This window comes from Cololabis saira, chromosome 20, assembly GCF_033807715.1.
Source record: "Cololabis saira isolate AMF1-May2022 chromosome 20, fColSai1.1, whole genome shotgun sequence".
NCBI classification, from domain to species: domain Eukaryota; kingdom Metazoa; phylum Chordata; class Actinopteri; order Beloniformes; family Belonidae; genus Cololabis; species Cololabis saira.
The window spans coordinates 18665157-18691184 of NC_084606.1; the positions used below are offsets into that span (position 1 = coordinate 18665157).

General features: G+C 41.0%; 1 protein-coding gene across 4 annotated transcripts in view; it reads left to right on the forward strand.

The window, feature by feature from the left end:
- Nucleotides 1-26028, forward strand: part of arhgap36 (Rho GTPase activating protein 36) — a 102826-nt gene that overhangs the window by 68792 nt on the left and 8006 nt on the right. For all 4 annotated transcript variants that reach the window (XM_061710730.1, XM_061710731.1, XM_061710732.1 and 1 more), the window contains exons 4-11: nt 9228-9541; nt 13698-13902; nt 14068-14123; nt 15336-15486; nt 16656-16804; nt 19010-19180; nt 19273-19361; nt 19432-19661. In XM_061710730.1, the coding sequence (XP_061566714.1) occupies nt 9228-9541; nt 13698-13902; nt 14068-14123; nt 15336-15486; nt 16656-16804; nt 19010-19180; nt 19273-19361; nt 19432-19661 (1365 nt within the window). The remainder of the gene's footprint in view (nt 1-9227; nt 9542-13697; nt 13903-14067; nt 14124-15335; nt 15487-16655; nt 16805-19009; nt 19181-19272; nt 19362-19431; nt 19662-26028) is intronic.

Below are 26028 nucleotides of genomic sequence, written 5' to 3' on the forward strand. Positions count from 1 at the left end.
TCGTGCAGCCCTAACCTGTTGTTACTGTATGCGTGGGAATGTCTTTAGGCCATCTGAGGTCTTGTCTGATGTGGTTGACCCCAACCACTATTATTCTTATGTCGCCATGTCCAGAGTCTCTGTGGCTGAGAGGTCACCTGCCAACAGACATCAAGAGTAATGCATCCATTATCACAATACACCTTCTGAATAGATGAAACTCTTTCTTGATGGCGATGGAGTGTTTAATGACTTTTTGTCCATCCATCCTGCTGCTCTTTCTTCTTCAACATAATTGAAAGCAGAAAATTACTACTATTAAATACGGCTGCTCAAATTGAGGTGGAGAAACTGCTTCAATAGTGCACAAAAAGTTTTCATTTTGCACGAAAAAGTTTGACTTATTCTCAAGAATCAGAAGAATCCGCAAAGCAAAATATAAAGATATCCTTTTAAAAAGATGAAAGGATTGAAAAATTGATTTAAAAAAGAGGACTTAAGCAAGTGGCCCATGTTCTGAGGCTACAGTCCTCCGGCAGCGGTTGCAGGATCGAGTCCCAGCCCGCGACCCCTCGCTGCATGTCGTCCCTATTTGCTCTTTCCACCCCCTTCCTGTTTACAACTTGAATAAAGGCCACTAGAGCCACAAAAAGGAAAAAAAAAGAGGACTTAAAAGAAAAGCATTCAAAAACAGGACTCCAAAGAACATGCCCATGTTTAAAAAAAAACTGTGAGAAACCTATTTGAAACCACCAGGACTACATCTGTGGATAGTTAGCGCCGATCCCTTGGGGAACATAAACACCCACAGCAGTATCAATTTATGGTGTCAGTTTAAAAAAGATAGAAGTGCAAATGGTCAGCTATGATGCCGATCATAATGCTCTGAAAGAAAATATAAAGTCAATGCTTCAAAGACAGTTTTTTAATGAGAAGCTTTGGTGCTGGGACACACAACTGAGGATGTTAAGAGTCAGAACTGTGGAACAAGCCTCCAGCAAGACTCCTCCTGCTTAGCAGGGTACAGGTCTCAGGTGTTTGTGAAGTCTCCTTTTATGATGAATACAAAATAACAGATTCTTACATCACACATCACAAGGCCTTTTACATCACAAGTACATCACAAGGCCTTTCAAAAGGAGGTCTGGGATAGCTTTACTGGGACTAAACGATGCTGAAAAACTGCTGGCAGGGGTTGGTGCTGCGGACAAGACATGAATTTGCTCGAGTGTCATAATGTTGAAATAAGTGCAGCTAAGGTGACATTCAAGTGCAGTTTAGGAAGTTTAGGAGAGAGCACAGTTCAGGACAGAGGGTGTTCTTGGAAGAGGAACGTTTTCAACACCTTGAATGGAGAGAGGGTTGAAGCCTCTCTTGTGGCCACTGGTGACTTGTTCCACCTTTAGAGGAACAACGTGGGAGAACAGTCTCGCCTGAGACCGCGATCACCTTGTGTGACCTGTAGCCATCTGTGTAGATTAAAGGCCAGGTGCACCGCCGTATTCTTTTTGAGGCGGTTTGATTGGAGTGCATTGCGGTAATTAAGGCCATTAAGGCCACTGCATGCAGACAGAGGTGTCAAGTAACAAAGTACAAATACTTCGTTACCTTACCTAAGTAGAAATTTTGGTTATCTATACTTCACTGGAGTAATTATTTTTCAGACGACTTTTTACTTGTACTCTTTACATTTTCACGCAATTATCTGTACTTTTTATTCCTTACATTTTAAAAACAGCCTCGTTACTCTATTTAATTTCAGCCTTTAAAAAAAAACTATCCAGTTAAATTGCTCCATCCGGATAGAGTGAATTTGGTTGTGGTTGTTTCAGATGTTCTTGTCCAGTTTTGTTCTTACATCCGTTCCCTCAGATTCCTGCAACTAAACTTGGATGTACATTCCAATAAAGGTTAGGATAAATGATAAAATGCCTCCGAAGTTTGACTTTTTGCACCATTACAATACTTATAGGCAACTAGTCATCATATCTCCTGCTCTCTGAAACACATGTTAATGCTCAATAGTACACATATATGGTTCTTTAATATATTTGCATTATACTAAGATACATTCATGTTCAATGGCTTTTGTCCTTAATGGCTTTTCCCCCCCTTACATTACTTTTACTTTTATACTTTAAGTAGTTTTGAAACCAGTACTTTTATACTTTTACTTGAGTAAAAAACTTACAGGAGTATTTTTTAAACTCTAGTATCTATACTTCTACCTGAGTAATGAATGTGAATACTTTGTATGTTCTCCTGTTTTATTTGTCTTCTTTTTTCCTCCTCTTTCTGTTATTTATCGGTAGTTAGCAGTCCTTTGGCTTTGGCTGTAATGCCGAAGCCTAAACAAATACTATTTGAAGGTTGGAAAAAGTTTTTTTTTTTTTTTTTTTTTTAATATCTACAAAAGCCTGAGATGTGGCCCAAACCCCAGACCCCCACTCCAGACCACCTTGTGCAGGGAGGTGGAAGCAAACACAAACGCTGATTGCGACCATCTACCTGAGCTAGCTTCCAGAGGTCATTTCATTTGTACTGCACATCATTTTTCTTTAAAAAGAAACAGATGTTTTATTGATTACTGTAAATTGTCTTTTTATGACCAAGTCACTAGAAAACAAAGTACAATTAAGACGCACCCCTAATGTAGCTGCTATTATGATGTACCCACTCTCTGAGCATACTGTATGTATGAGCCAAGTACAGATTTAAAGGGGACCTATTATGGCATCTAATACCTATTTTAAACAGGCCATGAATGTCTTAAAAACAAGCTTTTGATTGTTTTTGCTAAATAAATTAGAAATTCTGCCTCTGAGCCATGTCTTTATCTTCCCATTCTCTAACCTCATTATCTATGTGGAATTCTGAGTGGGCGGGGCTATGATAATGAGGCTCTGTGCTGATTGGCTGCCTGAATGACGCGATACACCGCTACGAAAAAATGGCAGAAGCTCCGGCCGGTGGAGTTAGTTGTGGGCGTAGTTTCACGCATCGGAGGCCAACCTATGTAAATTGCATTTTCGTTACGTAACGACGGGAGCAGAATCTGAACGGCTCGTAGAAGCCACATCACACTGGACGGCTCATCCGGGCGGCTGTACAGACACTGCAGAATTTGGTTGCTTTCCTCCTTCTCTGAGTTGGCAGGCTGAGGGGAGACCACTTTATATATGTTAAAGCAATAAAAAACTTGTTTTTCATAATAGGTCCCCTTTAAAAAAGGAACGTTTTTAGCCTCAGCCTAAATAAAGAGGCGCTCTAGTTTCCTCCAGAAGACAAACTTGATGCTAGTATTAGCTACATGTCAGACTGTCCACTTGAACCTGGGCTACAGACTACCTTATAGTGTGCCAAGAAGGCAAGGAGCTTATCCATGAGCCAGGCACCTGGTGGACGTACACGTGGTGGGGGTGAGTGTGTTTGTGTGCGTGTGTTTATCCTTAAATTACACAGCAACGGATCAACGTGGGGGAGGGAAGGTGTCTGAGTCATCGTCAGTACATGAGTTCAAGCGTGACTCTCTTCTAGCATTGCTTGTTAATTTCTGCAAAAACATTACTGGACTCACTAATGTCAAGTTGCAACAAATTCAATTAAGTTTGGTAATTAAGATTAAAGTGCATCTGTAGTAGTATTTGTGTATAAACTGTAGATTACGCTCCGGCTTTTATCCTCTGTACTTTATGTTGATACAGTTTTGACATTGTGTGTAGATGAAAATCGGTTTAATGTACAAGGCATGTATTTGTAAACAAACAGAGACGTCCGTTCGCTGGGAGTTATTTCAAGTGGAGTCAATCCCACATCTTTAAGGCTTCGCAGGGCATCCTGCCAGTTTGTCCTGGCTACGGTTTCCTCCTCTCGGGAGCCGTGGCTGCACGTGTGTGTGTTTAACTCGCCCATGTGTTTTCATTCAGGCAATCATGTGCATGTTCACGGTCCTCTGAGGGTGAGCATGTTCAGCATGCATGGATTCTGATTAGTCTGACCTTTCTAAGGAAACACTCAGCCGTTCTGATGAATGACACATGTAGAGCGAGCCGAACTCCACAAGTCTCATTAAAGGATGCAATAGTATGCTTTTCCTCATTCTAGACAGTTTGAACATTATTATTTCACCATATATTCTTCTTTCATGCCAAAAAATGTCATTATAATCATCCCCCAGTGGTCAGTTAAGGAACTACAACTTTCCTTACGTCCATGTGGGCTTCAACCCAGAACTTGTAATGTTGGTTCTGGGTAACGTTAGTTAGTATCGTAGGTTAACATGAGCTATTAGCAACTAGCTTGTGGTAACAGGATAGGAGGGCGTGCTCCCCATTTTTAAATTGGGCTTCAGCAGCTTCAGCTCCTGCCAGTGTGACGTCAAGCACAGCTCTAAAAAATAAGCTTCAAAACAACCCTCACAGAGGGTTTTGTCCAGTTCCTTTTATGCAGCCTATGCATGAGACAGTCAGACATGCATGCTCCTACTTACACCCATGATCTCTTTTAGAAATACCAATGAATGCAACATTCCTATATTTTTATGTTGTGAAAGGAAGCATCCAAGGAAAAGTATGTGGAGAACATGCAAACAGCCATTTCTATGCGTGAAAGTTGCAAAAGCATATCTACTGTACATTTGAATATCTGAAGCCAAAAAATAGAATATCAGTCTGCTTGTTAATGTCCAGAAGTGCCTTAAAACATAGGATGTTATCTTCTGTCTGGATGTTTGTCAGAGCAAATCATTTAACCTTCGAGACAAATTCTTTGATTTAGAATTTTGAATTTTTTTTTTGCTGTTATCTATTATTAACTCTTGTAAGCAGTACTGGAGTTGAGGGGGGATGAGGGGGGATGGCATCCCCCCTCAAATAAAAACGGTCCAAATCATCCCCCCTGTAAAACTGCCATCCCCCCTTTCCATCCCTTATGTCATTTCATCAATGAATGTGGTTTTACTGCTATTTCAACATTTAGAGTCATCACCAGAAAAATAATACCAGAAAAATAACTTATTTGACAATTTTCAGCTGTTTCAAGTAAATTTTCACTTGAAATAAGTAGAAAAATCTGCCAGTGGGACAAGATTTATCTTCTCATTAAAAGCAAAAAAATCTTGTTCCACTGGCAGATTTCTCTACTTATTTTAAGGGCAAATCTACTTGAAACAGGTGAAAATTGTTGTTTTTTCCAGTGATGAGTCTTGTTTTAAGCTTAACGACATTTTTACTAAAATGAGACATTTTAACTAGAAATAAGACAAATATTCTTGTTAAGATTTTGAGTTTTTGCAGTGATCTATTTTACTTATCCTGTGAAGGACAGAGTCATATTGATAAGTTCAGAAAACTGTTTTTTATTGTTGTGTTTTGATGTATTTGATGTAAGCCCAGTGGATATTTAAAGCTTACAGAAGGCTGCATTTAACTGCTGCTATGTCATTCCTGCAGTATTTCTGCAGGTGTTTTGGTCAGTGCTATTATTTGTAATATATTATATTATTTGTAATCAGCAAAAATTATCTGTCCCCATATGATAAAATCCACCATCCCCCCTGATTTTTTTTTACAACTCGAGTACTGCTCGTAAGTGATTTGTAACTCGTAGCCTTTGCTGTTCTCAACTGTTGCACGGAGACTCCAGCGACGTCGCTTGAGCCTGGAGTCTTCCTCTCTGATTCTGCTCCTGCTGTAAGCCGGCCTCAGCCCGAGTGTGATGTCTGCTTTGTGGCTACGGCTGCTCTAACAGGATTATCCCTCCTTTACAGAGATTCTGTCTATTCTTATACCACTCGTCAACTTGTACTGTACTTCTAATCTCTTGCGGGAGGGTTGCTGCGCTCACAAGTTAACAAGTTCCTTTCATCATCACACACAGAGACATAACAACTCTCGAGCTTGATCAGATTTACCTGCGTACGTCTCGAGGATAACAGTTCATTGACCGTCTAGCTCCCACCACTCCTTTGGCCCTGATGGCTCCCAATCCTCTCCTTCCAGAAGCTCTCAACAGAAAGAGACAGACAGAAGATAAAGGGAGGTGTTTTAATACAGTGTTTGGGGGAAGAAATATGTGCAGGTTTAAGGTGAGCCAGGAATATCTGGGGCTCCAGCCAGGTACATGTGCTCTGCCATCATATGACTCCTTATACATAAACCAATTACAGGTTCATGGGACTTAAAGGGAAAAATATTATTTTCTCCTTGCATGGCAACCACCATGACATGGTGATATATTGGTACTGTTGTTTTTGGCAGCCTGTTTCAATTTTAGTTTTGGTCTAGTCTTTGGGTCAAGCTATCATTTTAGTTTTTATTAGTTTTAGTCACGTTCATACTCCTTTTAGTCATGTCAAGTGTCAGTCGACTAAAAGTCTGAGCATTTTAGTCTTATTTTAGTCACAATTGTCCAGGACCATTTTAGTGTAGTTTTAGTCGACAAAAACTGATGACATTTTAGTCTCGTTTTAGTCAAAGATTGTATTTAGCCAAACCCATTTTTACAATTCAGACAAGGTTATCTTATTTTTAGGGCAGTGCGAAGGTCCTATTGTATCTGTAGGAATTTTTTTTCCTACAGTCGAGCTGCTGTTCCTTCACATTGAGAGGAGTCAGCTGAGGTGGCTTGGGCATCTGTACCAGATCCTCCTCGACACCTCCCTAGGGAGGTGTTCCAGGCATGTCCCTCCTCCCTAGGGAGGTGTTCCAGGCATGTCCCTCCCTAGGGAGGTGTTCCAGGCATGTCCCTCCTCCCTAGGGAGGTGTTCCAGGCATGTCCCTCCCTAGGGAGGTGTTCCAGGCATGTCCCTCCTCCCTAGGGAGATGTTCCAGGCATGTCCTCCGGGAGGAGACCCCGGGGAAGACCCAGGACACGCTGGAGAGACTATGTCTCTCGGCTGGCCTGGGAACGCCTCGGACTCCCCCCGGAAGGGCTGGAGGAAGTGTCTGGGGTGAAGGAAGTCTGGGCATCTCTGTTGAGACTGCTGCCCCCGCGACCCGGGAACAGATAAGCGGTGGAAGATGGATGGATGGATGGATGGATGGATGGATGGATGGATGGATGGATGGATGGATGGATGGATGGATTTTTTTTCCTCCTTCTTCCAACGAAATGAGGGCCTTTTTGCCCCCCTAAACGTGCCCCAAAAGTCACCAAATTTTGCACGCAAGCCAGGCTTGGCGAAAAATGTGATATTTAATGGTTTGCATTAATGGGCGTGGCCTAATGGCTCAACAGCGCCCCCCGGAAAACTTTGTGCCTCAAGCCCCACCATACGGTTTGACGTACATGCACTAAAATCGGTACACACCTGTATCATGTCGCAACTTAAAGAAAAGTCTCTTGGCGGCATGGCCGAAACTGAGCAGGAAGTCGGCCATTTTGAATTAATCATGTAATTTTGGCGCAATTTATGCCATTGCTTCGGCCGCTTCTTCGCCAGAACCGTAACGTGCACCCAGGTGTGTTATACATCTAAATGTGCATCTCGATCCTGCCACGACGCGCATTACTTTTCTTTGTCAAAAGCGTTACCGTGGCAACGATAGACGCCAAAAAGTGCACCCACCCTTCATCTGATTGGTCCATATTTGATAGTTCCTACTTTCTGCCTTAACTTTTGAATGTTTTGACATAAAGACTCGTGGGTGGTGTCATCGGACTCAGTTTTGAGTCCTTGAACAAAATTGGTGCAAATTAGCCCCGCTCCTTCATCTGATTGGTCGATATCTGATAGTTCCTACTTTCTGCCATAACTTTTGAATGGTTTGATATAGAGAGTCGTGGCTGGTGTCATCCGCTAAATGTCCAGGCCTGAAGAATCTACATGCAAGTCATACAAGCGCTTCCACTGCAGCACGCCTGAACGTGCACAAGGGTGCGAGGGCCCGTTCATCGCTGCTTGCAGCTTTAATTATATTATTGTTACCTTTTAGACTCAAGAACACATTCATTCCAGATACAGAAGACACTCTAATTTGAGTTTACAACATATTTATTTTTCCGCATTTCTCCCCATCGTTTTCTTTTTCGACGACACATTTGGTTTTCTTTTCCACCTCTATGTAGTGAAAGTGTATCCAAAGATGGTCTCTATTTAACTTTGTTTTTAATTGACGTGAACCTAGAGCTCTGCGTTAACGGCATCAGCCTCTCTAACTCTGCAGCTGCATCTTCTGGATCTGATTCCCCGCGGGCCGCGACTGGGATTGAGGACGTGACGTCACCCAGCAGCAGAGTTTTTATCTTGTAATCTACATTTTAGTCTCGTTTTTTTTCGTCTACGATATTGTATTATATATTTAATTATCGTTATCGTCACATGACCATTATTTTCGTTGTGTCTTGTCTCGTTTTCCTCAGGTGATAAATGTTCGTTGACGACGATATTTAGTCATAATTTTCGTTGACGAAAGCAAATTTATTTATTGGAATGTCCTAACAGTGACATCAGTTTAAAGAACTGCTTTCAGGAAGGATGATGGTTTGGCAGATGTGTCGTTATACTATTCAACAGCAGGAACAAATACATTTACAGAGTTGACATTCATTAACACATCATTTAGACAGCGTTCATCATCATCAAATAGGTCCCTGCAGAGATGCAGCCCTCTTCAGGTGTTGTTGTGTTGAAGACTGGAGCTCTGGTGCCACCGTGGATTCACATGAGGTGCAGGTGTAGCCTCGGTATTCTCTCCATGGGTGTTTAATGTGGACAGCACTTTGCTTAAAACACACAGCCCCTGTAGCGCAATAATGCACAACCTGAGACACTTGGTGAACACACAATAAATCAAAGTCAGACAGGTAATTAGCTGGAGCCAGCTGGCCGCTGTCCGGGTTCAGCGGCCGGCTGCGGTTTGTCCGTCTGGGTCCACGGTAAATGAGGTCGATGAATGATGAACCTCGGCTGCTGAGGCCACGCGCTGCAGTCGGGGCGTGAATATCCCCGACTGTCCAGCTGAGGCCGTGGATCCATCTGAGGAACCAGGATTTGGAGTACAGTATCAGAAACTCCTCCTACTGACCAAAGACACATATTTCACATATTTCAGTGTCAGTTTTGTAATGTATTAGTGGCCTGTAGTACCCCTCATTTCTCAGCTGAGATTGACTGGAGCCCTTTATGACCCGGAACAGGGTCAATTGGGCACAGAAAAGGGATGGATAGGCGTTTCTATTGTTTAGGTTGACCTTGACCACCTGCTGCATCTCCCTGTGTTCATTACACTACATTGTTTTCTTTGCAGAATCTGCTGCTAAGGCGTTCGGGATCCCCCTCTCCCAGGTCATTTCCAATGACCACGCCTACAAGCGGCGGCAGGATGCCCTGAAGGAGAGCCGGCGCGACTGCCTGGACCTGGAGGCCAGCGTCCTGCGCTTCAGGGCCGAGAAGTGGCAGTTCTTCAACGGGAACAAGCCTCTGGTCAGCTCCTCCGCCATCACAGGGGGAGGTCCGGCATCGCCATCCGCCAACTCCGTGGCGCCCGCGCCACTCCCCGACACGCAGAACAAGCCCATGTCGCCCACTTTTCTGGACAACACCGGCCGAGCACAGAGGAGGGTAAGACGTCTGCACCAAAGCGCATCTTAACTCAACTAACTTAACAAAAATCAGTAATACCTTTTAGCAACTCAACTTTTTTTATGAGCAATCATTTTATTGCTCTAAAAAAAACTTTGAAAGTTCATTTAATTGCAGTGTAAAAATATAGTGAGAGCATAACAACAATGTAAAGTTAAAAAAATATTTGTAAACAATAAATAAAGTGCTTACTGCATGGTCAGAACCGTGGAAAAGACTTACTATTTGGGACAAATCAAATCAAACTTTATTTATTCATAGCACTTTTCCTACAGTAGTAGCAAAGTGCTACATATATATATATATATATATATATGTATATATATATATATAGATATATATATACATATATATATATATATACCCCACCCCACATACACATTAAAACATCATACATAAGCTAATCAACTAACTTGAAAGGCACATCATGTACAAGTTTTTACATTAGTTGACACAGTTTACTAAATTGCAATAGGAGCATATTATTATTGTATTGATTGTACTCTGTATCAATGCAAAGCTGGTTGACATTTTGATCGTATATTATTATATTACACTACAGAAGCAAACTTGGGACGATGCATGACTGGAAATAGAATTTAAAAATAGATTCAAAATACACTTGCTGCACTTTAACCCTGCCAAGAATCAAGATACTGGAAGTGTTTTAAGACCAGGAACTTATGTAGGGTGCAGGTGTTCTCAGGGACCTCAATCTCTCAATCACGGATAATCACTTTAGATAAATAACTGTACAACTCATCCCAATACTATTTAAATAATGGCATTCCTTTAAACATGGTGGGGGGTTACAAATGAAAAAGTACCCAGGAAATAGAAAAGCTTAGAAACTGCTGTTTTGAACAATGTAATGCTTGGTTACCGATAGTAACTCCTACAGTAAACCCCAGGTTGTTGCAGCTTTCTAAACACAACTCAACTTAACGAACAGGCTGTCCTGTAACAGCAAATATTTCTCCCTCCTCCACTGACGGGTCTGAACCCCTCTACCTCTGAGGGAAATAAATTAGATTTGATGTGAATCACCCACTTAGTACATGTTTGTCGGCAGCTGCACTCTCATGAATTAAAATCTAGGCTTTCTTCAGTCCATGCATCCTCCTTGACCTCTTGTAAATTAACATTTTTTGGGTCTATTTGATGGACTTCTTCCTTTACTTGCCTCACTTTTACTTCAGTTACTGGATGTTGCTCTCTGGGGAAATGAAAACTAAACGTTCTAACTGGAAAATACTCTAACCGTGACCTTTTAGCATGAACTTCTACTCATGTTCGCGCTTCGAATTCCTGGTTTTCAAAAAGCCTTCGCACACTCGTTTGGTGCCTATTTGTTTGGGTTCAGGTCTGAAGTGTAAAGTCGGTGAAGTGAAAGCAAGTGGCGCTCTCTAATCTCTGACTGCATCTCTAGCTATAAACATTTAGAAATCTAATTTTCCTGTTTGTTTGCACAGTCGTGCGGCGGAAGCAGAAATGCTGTGTGTGTGTGTGTGTGTGTGTGTGTGTGTTTGCTTTTCTGTGCACGTGTGTGGCCCTCACACCCTGCAAACAGTGATTTTGTTAAGCTTGTAAAGAGTATCATTAAAGCTGCAGAAGACAGCTATGGTACCGAAACCAGCAATGAAGTGCAGCTCCGGAGAGGTAAACGCTGCACATGCTGACATCTGATGTGGAACTCGTCTGACTTATGATTATTTTCATTTCAGTCAGCCAACTCTTACAAAAAGACGTCAACTGCTTTCATAATAATAAAACACTTGAGTTATGACGTCTGGGCTCTGATCTAATCAACCTTGCCGTACATAGAGATATTGCAAGATTTATCGATGGACATATCTTAACTACCAAGCCAGAGAATTGGCCTCTGTAGGTGCAAGTGGAGGAGGAGGAGGAGGAGGAGGAGGAGGAGGAGGAGGAGGAGGAGGAGGAGGAGGAGGAGGAGGAGGAGGAGGAGGAGGAGGAGGAGGAGGAGGATGGCTGATGGGTGAGAGACGGGTACCTCTCCCTCTTGAAATAGATCGATGAGCAAGATGGATTAATTATCAACAGCAGAGGGATGACAGTGAGCTTAAAGGACTACTCAAGATGTCAACCTGAACTCGCTCCTATAGGTCACTTGTTTGATTTATTTAAAAAGAATAAACAAATTTAAAAAAAAACCATAACGGGTTCTGGTAGCAGCTCATTAATCAACTGAAATTCCAGAATTCAAATCACTGAAATAGATCGTAGATTAAGTATGTTGCACGTGTTCAGAAATGCAGAAGCTTTTAATAACGAGAAGGAATGATGCAAGAGAAAATGTCTACTGTACACTGTACTAAATAATGACTTTTAATGATCTACATGTGCGAGATAGTTTGAAGATAAGTCATCCATTATGCCGGCCTGGTCTCTTAACCTTTATACTTTTACTGGCGCGGGGGGTTGTTGAGGAAAAGTAACTATAATCAGGTTCCACTGGCTCATAAACTGATATGCGGTCTTTTTCACTGTAATTTCAGAGTGCAGTTGAAAGTATTTATGAAGGCTGATAAGTTGCTTTACGGAGGAGATTCCAGAACACTGCCTTTTTTAATCACATTCAAAGTTTCTGGTGTGTGCGGTGATTTTTTATTTTTTATTTTACTTTTGTGTCATATTGGTGTTCAATGTGCTTTGATAACCGATCATTTCATCATTTAAACGTTACTTTAATTCACACATTATCTCTATAAATAAACATAATCGGGACAACTTCAGGTCCATCCAGCTTGACAATTTAGGTCCATAATGGATCGTGGAGCAGCACGAAGGAGTTTTTCAGGATGAAAAATAAATTTCAATTTCAGCTCAAGGAATATTGGATTGCTTGTAGGAAACATTGTTCACTAGTCATGCTGCTTCAAATTTATGGTCTTCCTTCTCCAACATTCTGGTTAATGGCTGCATGTCTGTGAAATTTATAACATTCCCTCTGGTCTGTTTTTACTTTGGATCTGTTATTAAAGAAAAATTTAGCACTGCGATAACTAATCAGCTCAAAGCTCCAAGTCCATCTTCACAAAGCTTCTAGTACAGGTGGATAGAAGTTCAGGCTTCATTTACAACGACTCAAACTAAAAACAGACGGCGTGTTAAATGCATATTCTCCGAACTGTCCCAGAATGCACAGCGGTAGGATGATATAGAAACAATGCACCCTGCTTGGTAAAGTTATCCGATGCTCTCCGGTGCTGAAATACATCGCTGTCAGATTTTCAGAGTTTCAGACACATTTCTGAACAGTTTTGGGTATCGGTGTATGAGATAACTACCCGCAGTCATCTGCTGGGAACAGATTGTTCCCCACACACCTGCATGGACGCTTAGCGGGGCTCTGCTGTGATCTGCATCAGCAGCTGAGGTATTCAAACACAGAAAAACCCTCGCACTTGCACTTTACTCCACAAACCACAAATGTGTTATAAATCACTGGACCAAACACATTTCAGACGGAGCAAATGTTCTCTGGCTGGTATTTAATTTGGACTTTGTTGCCATTGGAAACAAATCTTTTAAATGTACTGTATTTATTTTTCACCTCCTGTTATATTTATTGGATGGAAATGTGAAGATGAGCGATGCAAGCCGGCCGTTCTGATGGCCTCCTCTTCTGCCATATATCTTAGAATCCTCTTTCCAATTTCTGCTGCCAACATCCCTTTTATTTTCCTCTTTTTTTCTTGCCCTCTCATCCACATCATCATGTTTTCTTTCTACTTTGTGGGATTTTTAGCATCACCTTTATTTTTCCAACATCATCAAATTGCCGTGTCTGTTTTTCCTTTCATCCCCAGAAGATGAAGAATGTACATCACCTGGCACAACATCATATTTTTGACACAAATATGATGAGAAATTATGTTTACCTCAGTTTGTAAACCTTGTATTCACAGAAGACGGAAAATTCTGAACTTTGATACCAGGTTGTCTGATGAAATTCAGCTTTTAGCTGAAGTCAGAACCTTACAGAGAAATGAAAACTGGATGCAGAATCTGAAGCTACAACACGCTGGTCAACCAGTGGCTGAAGTATAGTTTCATTTCTCAGGACAGAGAATGCACAGACGCTGATCACTGATCTTCTCTCCCACAGGGAGGGATGTCGGTGGACTGCATCTCCGACCTCGTAGAGAGCCAGTCTCGCCTGCTGGAGGCGCTGCAGCTGTCACACCCGGCTGAGCTGGAGCTGATCAAATCTCCGTCGGAGGGGAGGACCCAGACCAAGCTCAGCCTCAACCCCATCTACCGGCAGGTGCCCCGGGTGCTGGAGAGGTGCTGCAGTCACATCGAGACCCACGGTGAGGCTTGCTGTCACACTGGGAGTCCTCAAGTGTCCCGATCCCTGTGATGCTGCTAAATATTAAACACTGAGGACGTTTTATTGACGAGTCTGCAGAGCTTCTGTTTCCAGATTTGATTTGATGTTTACTTTGTAACAAATGAAAGTTACATCTCGTCCTCAGGTCTTCAGACTGTGGGCATTTTCCGAGTCGGGAGCTCAAAGAAGAGAGTGAGACAGGTGAGGACGAGTTCTTCATTTGAACTAGAACAAGTCAAAGTATAATTCTGTAAGACTAGGAATACAAATAAAAACATGTGTTTGAAGACTTTCTGTGTTTGATCACTTTAAAAAAAAACTAGAATCATCATAATCAATCAATCAATCAATCAAACTGTATTTATAAATCACTTTTCATACATATATGTAGCAAAAAGTGCTTTACATGTTTAAAAATGGTTAAAAAGTTAAAGCAGGGTCCAAACCCCCACACCCCTCACTCAAACCCCACCAATAAAAAAAGTTTAGATAAAACTGAAATAGTAATTTAAAAGGAGATAAAATGCTATTAATTAAAAGTTTTTAAAAAAGTGGGTCTTTAGCCTTTTTTTTTAAATATCAACATTCTCTGCAGCCCTCAGGTCCACCAGCGCCTCACCATGGGTTAATGAAAACTTTTGATAAAGATGTTTGAAAAATGTAGTTCCAGGAGTTTTTGTGTTCGTACAGAAATTTAAAACATGAAGGATTTTATTTCTGACTTTTGTTTGCCTGCATCCAGACTTCAACCATCTTAAGTGTTAGAAATAAGATTTACAAAAATAACCATTTAAAAATACAAAAAAACAAAAAAAGCTTTTCTTTTTATTTTCCCCCTAATTGATTTCAAATGGAATTAAAGTTACAATTAGAGTACAATTTAAGTGCAGCTTAATGGTAGCTGAAAATAGAAGAGGCAATTGAGTTTATCTTGATTTGCCAGAATGATAAGCTAAGTAGACATTATTACATTCAAACTTCATCAATCATGCGTCCACATGGACGTACACTGAAGTAAATAGTTGAAGAAAAATGTTGAGTGATGGCGGCACCTTAAATATCTTCTATTACAAAGATATTTATGTGGTTTGGACCGGTTTCCCCTTTGGGAGCATTAAGAGAGATTCTTTCACACACTTTCCCTGAAACTGCCAGGGACTCGTTCCCGACAGAGCCGGAGCTCAGCGGCAACCGCCTCCTGATCCCCAGTACACAGTTTCCTGATGCTGAACTCTGGAAAATAAAAATAATCTCCAAGCCGATGAGGCGCGATATCCTGTTTTTCAGAGGTCGCATCCATCGGGGGGGAAGGCGACCTCTACATGACCTCACACATGCCCTTGGTTTCTATTAGTGAATTTCTTTTCCCTTGTGCCTTTTTTTGTTTTTTGGTGACACTTTTGTGCCCTTCAGCTACGGGAAGACTTTGACATGGGGGTGGACGTCCAGCTGGACGAGGAGCACAGCGTGCACGATGTGGCCGCGCTGCTCAAAGAGTTCCTGAGGGACATTCCCGACCCGCTGCTGCCCCGGGAACTCTACCCGGCCTTCCTCCACGCCAACTGTGAGCACGCACACACACGGACACCCCTCTGTGCACAAACCAGTGCTTTCATTTACCGTCGCATTGAGTCACTGGTAGATTAAACAACATTTCATGCACTCTAAGCTAAAGTTGCTTTTGTCAACAAAAATTATGACTAAATATCGTCATCAACGAACCTTTATCACATGAGGAAAACGAGACGAGACGCAATGAACATGCTGGTCATGTGACGATAACGATAATTAAATATATAATGCAATATCGTAGAAGGATAAAAATGAGACTAAAATGTAGATTACAAAATAAAAAATCTGCTAAAATGTGTCTTCATTTTCATTGAAACCAGAAAAACAAGACAAAATGTTGTAACAAAGATCCTTAATGTCCATGTTTTCAGTAGTTTCCTCTGGTTTAGTTCTGCTGGGTGACGTCTCGTCCTCAATCCCAGTCGCGGCCCGCGGGGAATCAGATCCAGAAGATGCAGCTGCAGAGTTAGAGGCTGATGCCGTTAACGCAGAGCTCTAGGTTCACGTCAATTAAAAACAAAGTTAAGTAGAGAAAGGGACCGATGGCCGGCCACGCGGGGATCTTCTCTGGGGCTGGGAGAAGAAGAAGAAGAGACCATCTTTGGTATCCAAAGATGGACTTTCCTACATAGACGTGGAAAAGAAAACCCAATGTGTCGTCGAAAAAGAAAAAAATGGGGAGAAATGCGGCCACAAAATCACAGGAAAAAATAAATGTTGTAAACTCAAATTAGAGCGTTTTCTGTATCTGGAATGAATTTATTCTTGAGTCCATAAGATAACAATAATATAGTGATAAGAAAACCTTGTTTGAATTGTAAAATGTGTTTGGCTAAATTAAATCTTTGATGAAAACGAGACTAAAATGGTCCTGGACAATTCTGACTAAAATAAGACTAAAATGCTCAGACTTTTAGTCGACTGAAACGAATGAACATGACTTAAACTAATAAAAACTAAAATGATAGCTTGACCCAAAGACTAGACCAAAACTAAAGTTGAAACAGGCTGCCAAAAACAACAGTACTCTAAGCTCTCCTCCTTTACTCTTGTAACTCAATATTTGGGTGATGATGGATTCAAGTTAGACAACTGTAGAGTATTAATGAGCTTGATTTTGTGGGTAATGACCCCCGTTCTTCCTCCCCGTGGCCCCTGCAGTGCTGAGAGGAGCAGACCAGCTGCAGTACCTGCAGCACCTCCTCTACCTGCTGCCTCCCTGCAACTGCGACACGCTGCTGCGCCTCCTCACGCTGCTGCACACCGTGCAGAGCTTCGCTCAGGACAGCGTAGGAACCAACGACGAGGAGGTAGGCTGCCTCATCGCCATGGAAACGTCACAACCGGGGCCCTCAAATGGAAGGAAAAACATTGAAATACTAAACGTTTGTGTAGCAACAAAGCACTGAAGTTATGAAATGGAGTTATATCTCACCGTCTCCCACCCAGCGTTTGTTTGTGGAGCCCATGCGAGATATAAATGAAACCGCTTACTGGATTATCCGCTGGTTCCATACCGGCCTGATATGTGAATCTTATTTTGTGCCTATAATCTTTATATCACAGACGTTCCTGAGCATAATCACTATGAGCAATTCACACGGAGCTGACAGCAGGACCGGCAGAAAATTTCATATTGGCAAAATTATTCAACAAGTGAATGTCTCTGATTGGCTATACATGTAAACATGTATTTTTCTTTTATTGAAGGAGACATGATACACTGAAAAAAATAAATCTAAGCACATGTAAATATAACATATTTAAATCTGTGATATTAACAATTAAAAATTAAGTTTATTTGCTTTACATGAATACATCTAGTTTTGAACTTAATCTGCATTTGTTCAAAAAACAAGATATTGTGCATTTTTTCCTTAACAAGCAGTATTTATGTAATCCCAGGCAATCTTTTCATAACACACAAACAACAAGCAATGGTCTTGTTGTATTTACTTTTCCTTTACCAGTTTTAATCTATTGGGCAGATTGACCAACGTTTAGATGAAACATGCTTTATTTGTTTAAATAGAACAACACAGTAAAAATGATCTTGCTTGATCTACTTTAAAAAAATTATGGCGATTTTTTCACATGAGATTTTTATGTAGATCAAGAACGATTAGTCTTTGTATAAACTACTTCATTTGCAAGTAAAGTGCACTTAATTTTGATAAATAAACTTAACACAATTAAGTTGACTGTACTTGCTAAATGTATTATTTACATACAAAAAATTAAGTAGTTTATACAAAGACTAGTCTTTCTTGATCTACATAATAATCTCATGCAAAAGGTTGCCTTAATTTTTTTATGTAGATCAAGCACAAATCCTGAGATCAAAATATTACGAAAAGAGAAGAGATTTATTTCTTTTTTGTATTATTCTCTGCAGAAGTTTCCAACCAGTGAGCTCAGAGACAAAAGTTTTGAATGATTCAATAAAGAGAACTGAATGAACAGAACAATAATCATTCTTATACACAGCAATAGATCCCTGAGGGACGGTCAGGGTGTGGTTGAGGGTTACTAGTTGTTTAATGGCCCAATTAAATCAGGATGATAAACTGTGACAAATAGCGACTACTTTGCACAGCAGCGTCATGAAAGAGTCTAATCCCTCATGTTAAACCTTAAAGTCACATAGTCACCTACTGGCCTCCTGAGATTTGACAAGAGGATCCAGATTTTAACTGTATTTTAACTGCATTCATGAATAACTTTTACCCAGTGGTGGACAGTAACGGAGTAAATTTACTTGAGTACTGTACTTAAGTACATATCCAGAGGATTTGTACTTTACTTGAGTATTAGATTTCTTTGGTACTTATTACTCTTACTTGAATACATTTCCAAGACAAATATTTTTACTTTTACTCGAGTAAATTTCTAGGAAGACTGAAAAGTACTCGTTACTTTCAGGTCTGCTCTTTTTTCTTCTTCCCTAAAATCCTATTGGACACAAGCTGTTTTTGTCAAAGGAGGAGACCTATCACAGTGCACGCTCTCCACTGGGATGTACGTAAAGCGGAAATACGTCAAGCCTCCTCAAAATGATACCGCCAAAGTAGCCTGCGTTTGTCAAGACAAGTCAAGACAGAGCCGCAACAATGGCTACGCCTGCTTATGATCCCATTCATTTGATTTGTTTTTGGTGTTTCTGCAGGTTTTATATAACATTGTGGTTCTAAAAGCAGCACATCAGTGCAGCTGGTTTCAAAGAGTTAATTCTCAGAAACAAGAGTTAAAAGATCCTTAAATTAATTTAGAAAAAATATAGTAATTTACTGATGTGGAAAATAAGAAATTTACTCTTTACTTTTGGATACTTAAGTACCTTTAAAAGCAAGTACTTTTCTACTCTTACTCGAGTAATATTTTGACTGAGCTACTTTTACTTGTAACGGAGTAAATTTTGACCAGTAGTATTTGTACTCTTACTCAAGTACTGGGGTCGAGTACTCTGTCCACCTCTGCTTATACCTCATTGTTTCTTTTTTCATCACTGCTTCCAGATCCCGGGTAACAAGATGACGGCCGCCAACCTGGCAGTGATCTTCGGGCCGAACCTCCTGCAGAAGGAACGGGCAGGAGACGTGAGTCCTCAGGCGATGGGCATCGAGGACAGCACGGCCATCATCAGCGTCACTTTGCTGCTCATACAGAACCACAGGAAGCTCTTCAAGGTGCTCCAGCTTCACTGTTATGATCAGACTCTCTTCTCCCCTCCGACACGCCGGTCTGGGTGGTGACTTTAACATCATGAATGTTCCTGCAGGTGTCAGCAGAGCTGCAGCAGGAGGTCCTGATGAGCCTGATCCAAACCGACCCAGACGTCATTGATTACCTGCTACGGAGGAAACTCAGGTAAACGGGTTTCTGCAAAATCTGTCAATGTACAAAGTGTCTACGCCCAAGCTAAAAGCCTGTTTGGTAGTGGGAGCCACCTGACGGTGGAGAGCAGCGAGTCGGGGGGCCGCCGGGACACGGGGGCGTCTCTGGACTCGGTGGGAGCCTCCAGTGGAAGTCTGTCCCCACTCGAGCCTCCGTCGCCACTCTTCCCCCCCGACGGGTGTGGAGGTGGAGGAGAAGGCAGCCTGACCAGCGAGATCTTCCTCAACGTCCTCAAACTGAACCAGAACCGGAAGCGGCAAGAGGGGAGATTCGGTATGTTGTTGTAGTTTTTTAAATGACGTATACATAAATGTATGTATTTATAAAAATCTGAAGAAGCTGAGGCTTGATACTCCAGTTTGTTTTGGGATTTTTTTCGTTTCGTCAGAGAGAAAGAAGACAATAAGAAATACGGCCACAGTTAGGCTTGCCACCCGTCCCGTAAAATACGGAATTGTCCTTTATTTGAGAAAAAAATGTTGCGTCCCGTATTGAACTAATACAGGACACGATTTGTACCGTATTTTCATTAACTTTTACACCATATTCTAGTTGAATTATTGAAATAAATGAACCTTTACACCATATTCTAGTTGAATTATTGAAATAAGTTAACTTTTACACCATATTCTAGTTGAATTATTGAAATAAATTAACTTTTACACCATATTCTAGTTGAATTATTGAAATAAATTAACTTTTACACCATATTCTAGTTGAATTATTGAAATAAATTAACTTTTACACCATAGTGTAGTTGAATTATTGAAATAAATTAACTTTTACACCATATTCTAGTTGAATTATTGAAATAAATTAACTTTTACACCATATTCTAGTTGAATTATTGAAATAAATTAACTTTTACACCATATTCTAGTTGAATTATTGAAATAAATTAACTTTTACACCATAGTGTAGTTGAATTATTGAAATAAATTAACTTTTACACCATATTCTAGTTAAATTATTGAAATAAATTAACTTTTACACCATATTCTAGTTGAATTATTGAAATAAATTAACTTTTACACCATATTCTAGTTGAATTATTGAAATAAATTAACTTTTACACCATATTCTTCACCTGTATCTATATTATACATCTGGGCTGATGTGGACATACATAGCATAGGAGGCTATTTCAGTTGCTAGTATGGTTGTCTGTCTCTACAGTCATGCAAGTTCAATGCTATTAAAGCACTTTAAACTTTAAATCAAAGCATTTAGTTTTTTCATATAAAATAAACACATTTTTATTCAGTTTAGAAGTTTTGGGGCTTTTTTTTTGGCTCCTGCGCTGCTGAAATCAGGGCCCTTATTTCTATTTCTGAAAGGTGGCAACCCTAGCCACAGTTCCCAAAAATGTGTGAAGTCTAAGATGTAAAAAGAAAACTGAGTGTCATGTTTTGGAAATGTCATAAATCTTTTTTCTTCACAACAGAACAAAGAAAACATATCAAATATTTGAACTGCGTAAAATGTACCATCTTTAAAAAAACAATTGGTGGCGGTAATGTCTCCGTTAAGTGGCGACAGATGCCCGAGTTTTAAGTTTTCCCAAAACCTCAATCGTATTTGCTGGCTGTTGTTTTTTTTTTTTTTCCTTTTGTGATGGATCGAATATTTTCAATTGTTGAATGTTCTTGACTCCAGGAAGGGCAGTTCTGCACCGGGGCCCTTCTTTCACAAAGCCTTGCCTTATATATCAGAGATGCAGGCTTTTGCAATGACCGCTGACAATAAGCTGCATGGTTTCTCTCCTCTTCAGTCTGGAGGATGTGGCGTTCGTGGTTTCCGAAAAGGATTGCATCTTTGGTTTCATCCCTCCACAGGACAATTTTTCATCTGTCCTTAGTTCATCCTAATTTAACTTTGACTTGTAGAGATCCAGCGCGGCCTTGACCTCCAGCACTTCCAGATCCTGTTCACGTGGGACTTCTTCCTGCGGCGATGCGGCTTTAACCTCAATTTGAGAATGGCATCATCAAATGTGTTTTAAGTGATTTCTGGGAATGTTTCAATCATTTCTTTTGGAGAACCGGGCTTGTTTTTAATGCAGCACCGCCTGCAGACCTGAAGGTCGCGGGCCTCAAATACCTATCTTGGAGATTTATCCAGATTTTCATAATCTTTCACTAATATCATGTGCTGGAGAAAATGAGATATATCAAGTCTTCATGATATTACAATAAGGAACATTATTATGTCATTCTTTCACAATTTAGTGATGAAAATGTTGCATCTTGGTGGATATCTGTCCATCCTTTCTTCTAAAAGACGCCACATGCTGTTCATTTGTTGGCGAGTTTCCTAAATAATAACATTTTCTGTACGTGAACATGCCAAACTAAAAGCTTAAGTGAAATCATGACACGGAAATGCTTAGATTCATCAGTGACTACTAGGGATGGGCGATATTTTACCATTCACGATAAACCGTCAAAAAAATTCCCCACGGTAAGAATTTGTATCTCACGGTAAAAACGATAAATTGAGGAAATGAGCCTGAAAGAAAGAAAGAAAGAAAGAAAGAAAGAAAGAAAGAAAGAAAGAAAGAAAGAAATGAGCCTGAAAGAAAGAAGAAAGAAATGAGCATGAAAGAAAGAAAGAAAGAAAGAAAGAAAGAAATAAGCCTGAAAGAAAGAAAGAAAGAAAGAAATTAGCCTGAAAGAAAGAAAGAAAGAAAGAAAGAAAGAAAGAAAGAAAGAAAGAAAGAAAGAAAGAAAGAAAGAAAGAAAGAAATGAGCATGAAAGAAAGAAGAAAGAAATGAGCATGAAAGAAAGAAAGAAATAAGCCTGAAAGAAAGAAAGAAAGAAATGAGCCTGTAGGAGCCACATATTGATGTTTCATTTGTTTGGTCTGGTTGCCACGGTGATGAAGGAAGTTTGGGTCACGTGGGTCATCACCGTAGCTTATATAAGGAATCAAATCACCTGCACTGGGGAGGAGAGAGGCGAGTTGGGTAGCCGTAATTTTTGTTGACCGCATCTTATTGATCACCCCGATTACACTTTGCAGTGTACACATTTAAAACCTAAGTGAATGTAATCGGGAGGCCGATGTGGCTGAAGTTTTGTTATTAAACGCCATAAAACGTATCTCGGACTCAGCGTGCTTCCCTGTCAGCAGCAGCGCGTCATACAAATACACAGGACCCAACAAAAACTCTCAAGCGGCTATTAAAAGTCAAGGAAAGCCGCAATATTTGTCAACAAAAAAGGCATCAAATTTGAAAGCGATCGCTTGCAGCGCAAAGGAATCAGCTGACTCAGTCAGACAGCGGTGACAAACAATCACAGTAAGACAAACGCCACATCATCTGTCATGGAGGCCAGGTAAGATTACCTGTGGATGAGTGTGTGTGGAGAAGGAACCTGGATTGCATCACGTCGAAGTGTCTCCTTGAGGAACAGTTGAATGAATGCTGGTCGGATATGCGCTGTCTGGGCGTTACGTTCGCTCCGTGCGCTGAATGAAGTCTGCACTTTGCTGCAATACGTGAAGCTTTGATGTTTTCAAGGAAGAACGCTGATGCTGCCTTGTTGAAATAATCTATGATATGCTGTGTGTTGTGGATGGATTCAAACTATATGGTTCAAAGAAAACTGAATGAAAAGTGATCAAAATGAGTCAAACAAATGATGCTGCCTCCTCGTGCTCTGATATGGCGTCTGTTAGACAACGGGAGAGGAGACTCACTGAAAAGGGTTTGATGCATAAAATTGAAATGCTGCAAAAAGAACGCAAACGTGATGTTGATAAAATAAAAGGTTTAATACCACAGATGAAAGAGTTAATGAAACAAGAGAAAAATGTGTCGGAAGTGAAACAATGTATGGAGACCTTAAACACACTGTGTGAAAATGCTACAACTACACACAGTAGACTGTTACCTTTACTTCCTGAAGATGAACTCATCAAACAAAAAGAATGGTTTTCAACTATCATGAATTACAGCAATACATTTCAAAAGAGCACTCAAAACTGGATTGTTGAAATTGAACAAAACCCCTGTCAGGAGCACCAGGATTCATCAGAAATGAATGAAGAAATGCAAATTGAGGATGACATTAAACCAAGTGACAGTGTTTCAAATGTCGGAAGCCATAAAACGCTTAAGTCCGAGAGCTCTTCAACTTCTTCCATACGTCTAAAGGCACAAGCTGAGCTGGCAGCCTTAAACATGAGGCAAAGACTATTAAAAGAAAAGCACGCTTTGGAAGAAGAGGAACAACTCCTGCGCAAAAGGAGAGAAGAACTCAAACTCAACACTGAAATTGCAGAAAAAATGGCAACGCTGGAAATTCTCAAGATACGAAGCACAACAAGTGGAAAAGTGGCATCAAAGGTTTCTGATGGGATGAAATCATACTTTGAAAAGACACAATCTAAGCAGTTATTTAATGTTGACGCAGATGAGTTCATTCCAAAACAAATCAAAACAAATACAAACACGAACTTAAATATAACTTCACATGAACAAGACCAAGTGCAACTCCTTGTGAACCCCTCATTCAACACACAGGATTCACATGAACAACCAGGATTAAATCCAATGGATCTGGAGCCCAGAAATGATGTTCTTGGAGTAATGATGAAGCAGAATGAAATAACAACGTTGCTAGTACAACAGCAAAGCCTCTCAGCTCTACCTAAAAGAGAAATCCCAATCTATGACGGTGATCCATTGAAATATCACACGTTCATTAAAGCTTTTGAGAATGGAGTTGAGAGAAACACAACCAACAGCAGTGATCGTTTATATTTTTTGGAACAACACACAAAAGGTCATGCTAAAGAACTTGTGAGAAGCTGTCAACACATAAACTCAGAACGGGGATACATAAAAGCAAAAGCTTTATTAAATGAGCAGTTCGGTAATGAACAAAAGGTGGCCTCTGCTTACATGGATAAAGCCCTCTCGTGGCCTCTAATCAGAGCAGAGGACGTGAAGGCTCTGCAGGACTACAGCCTCTTCCTGAGAGGCTGCTGTAACTCCATGGAGGATGTGCAGTATCTTTCAGATATGGATATGCCTTCCAACATGTTGTGTGTCATTAAAAAGCTTCCTTACAAACTGAGAGACAGATGGAGGAACCATGCTTGTGAGCTGCAGGAACGACACAAGCGGAGAGCTAAGCTCACAGACATTGCTAACTTCATTGAAAAGCAAGTGAAAATTCTGACTGATCCGGTGTTTGGCAACATACAAGACTCTCAATCAATAACCATAAATCGAGGATCGAACAAACCCAAGCCACAACTTCGTCCTGGAAACAAGGGGAGTAGCTTTGCTACCACTGTAGAACCTGTGGAGAATAATTATCAGTCTGCAAGGAAAGAAAGAGAAATTAAACAAACGGGAAGGAAAGTATGCATCTGCTGTGGAGGAGGACACACATTAGATGTATGTGTACAGATGGGAAGAATGCCACATCAACGGAAGATAGGCTTCATAAAGGAAAATGGCATCTGTTTTGGCTGCTTGTGCACAGGGCACATCAGTAAAGATTGCAGGAAAAGGATCTCCTGCTCAAAGTGCAGCTTTAAACATCCCACCATACTTCACAAGGAACCCGTCAATGATTCCGAGCAGACAGAGAGGAGCCCAGAGCACGTTGACGGTACACTCGTGTCAAGTGGTCTTACAGGGGCTGGAGACCAGGACTGCAAACTGCCCATCGTGCCCGTCCAGGTCAAATCCAACAAAGGAACCAAAACTGTCATCACTTACGCTTTCCTGGACCAGGGGAGTACTGCTGTCTTCTGCACTGAAAGCTTGATGCACAAGCTCCACCTCACAGGGAGGAAGGGACGCATTCTCCTTCGAACCATGGGCCAGGAGAAAGTCGTAAGCAGTAACATAGTGTCAGGACTGGAGGTCGCAGCACTAGAGGGGGACAATTTTTTCGAGCTACCAAGAGCTTACACCCAAGAGTCCATGCCTGTAAACAGAGAAAATATTCCAACTGAAAGGGATATTGAGCAATGGCCACATCTGAAACATATTCACTTACCTCAGATTGATGCAGGAATAGAGCTACTGATTGGAACCAATGTTCCCAAAGCGCTGGAACCACTGGAAGTGGTGTGTAGTGTGGATGATGGACCATATGCCATCCGAACCTTGCTGGGCTGGACTGTTAATGGTCCACTGACAGGAAACAGTGGAGAGACTGTTAGCTGGGAGCATCCACAAGTAACTGTCAACAGAGTTTCGGTTGTGAACCTGGATGACCTCTGGCAGCAACAGTTTAAGAATGACTTCCCTGAAAGTAGCATTGATGAGCAACCAGGAATGTCAAAGGAAGATGAAAGGTTCCTGAAGTTTGTCACCAACTCAGCAAAACAGGTGGAGGGGCATTATCAGATTGCTTTACCTTTAAGGAACATTGATATCAGCATGCCAAGTAACAAGAGAGTGGTTGAGCAACGTTTGTGTCATTTGAAAAGAAGGTTTCAGAAGGACTCAACGTTCCACACTGAATATAACACCTTTATAAACAACCTTCTGGCTAAAGGCTATGCTGAGAAGGTGCCAGAAGAGGAGCTGGACCGTGGTGATGGAAAAGTATGGTACATACCACACCACGGAGTTTACCATCCCACCAAAAGAAAGATCAGAGTTGTGTTTGA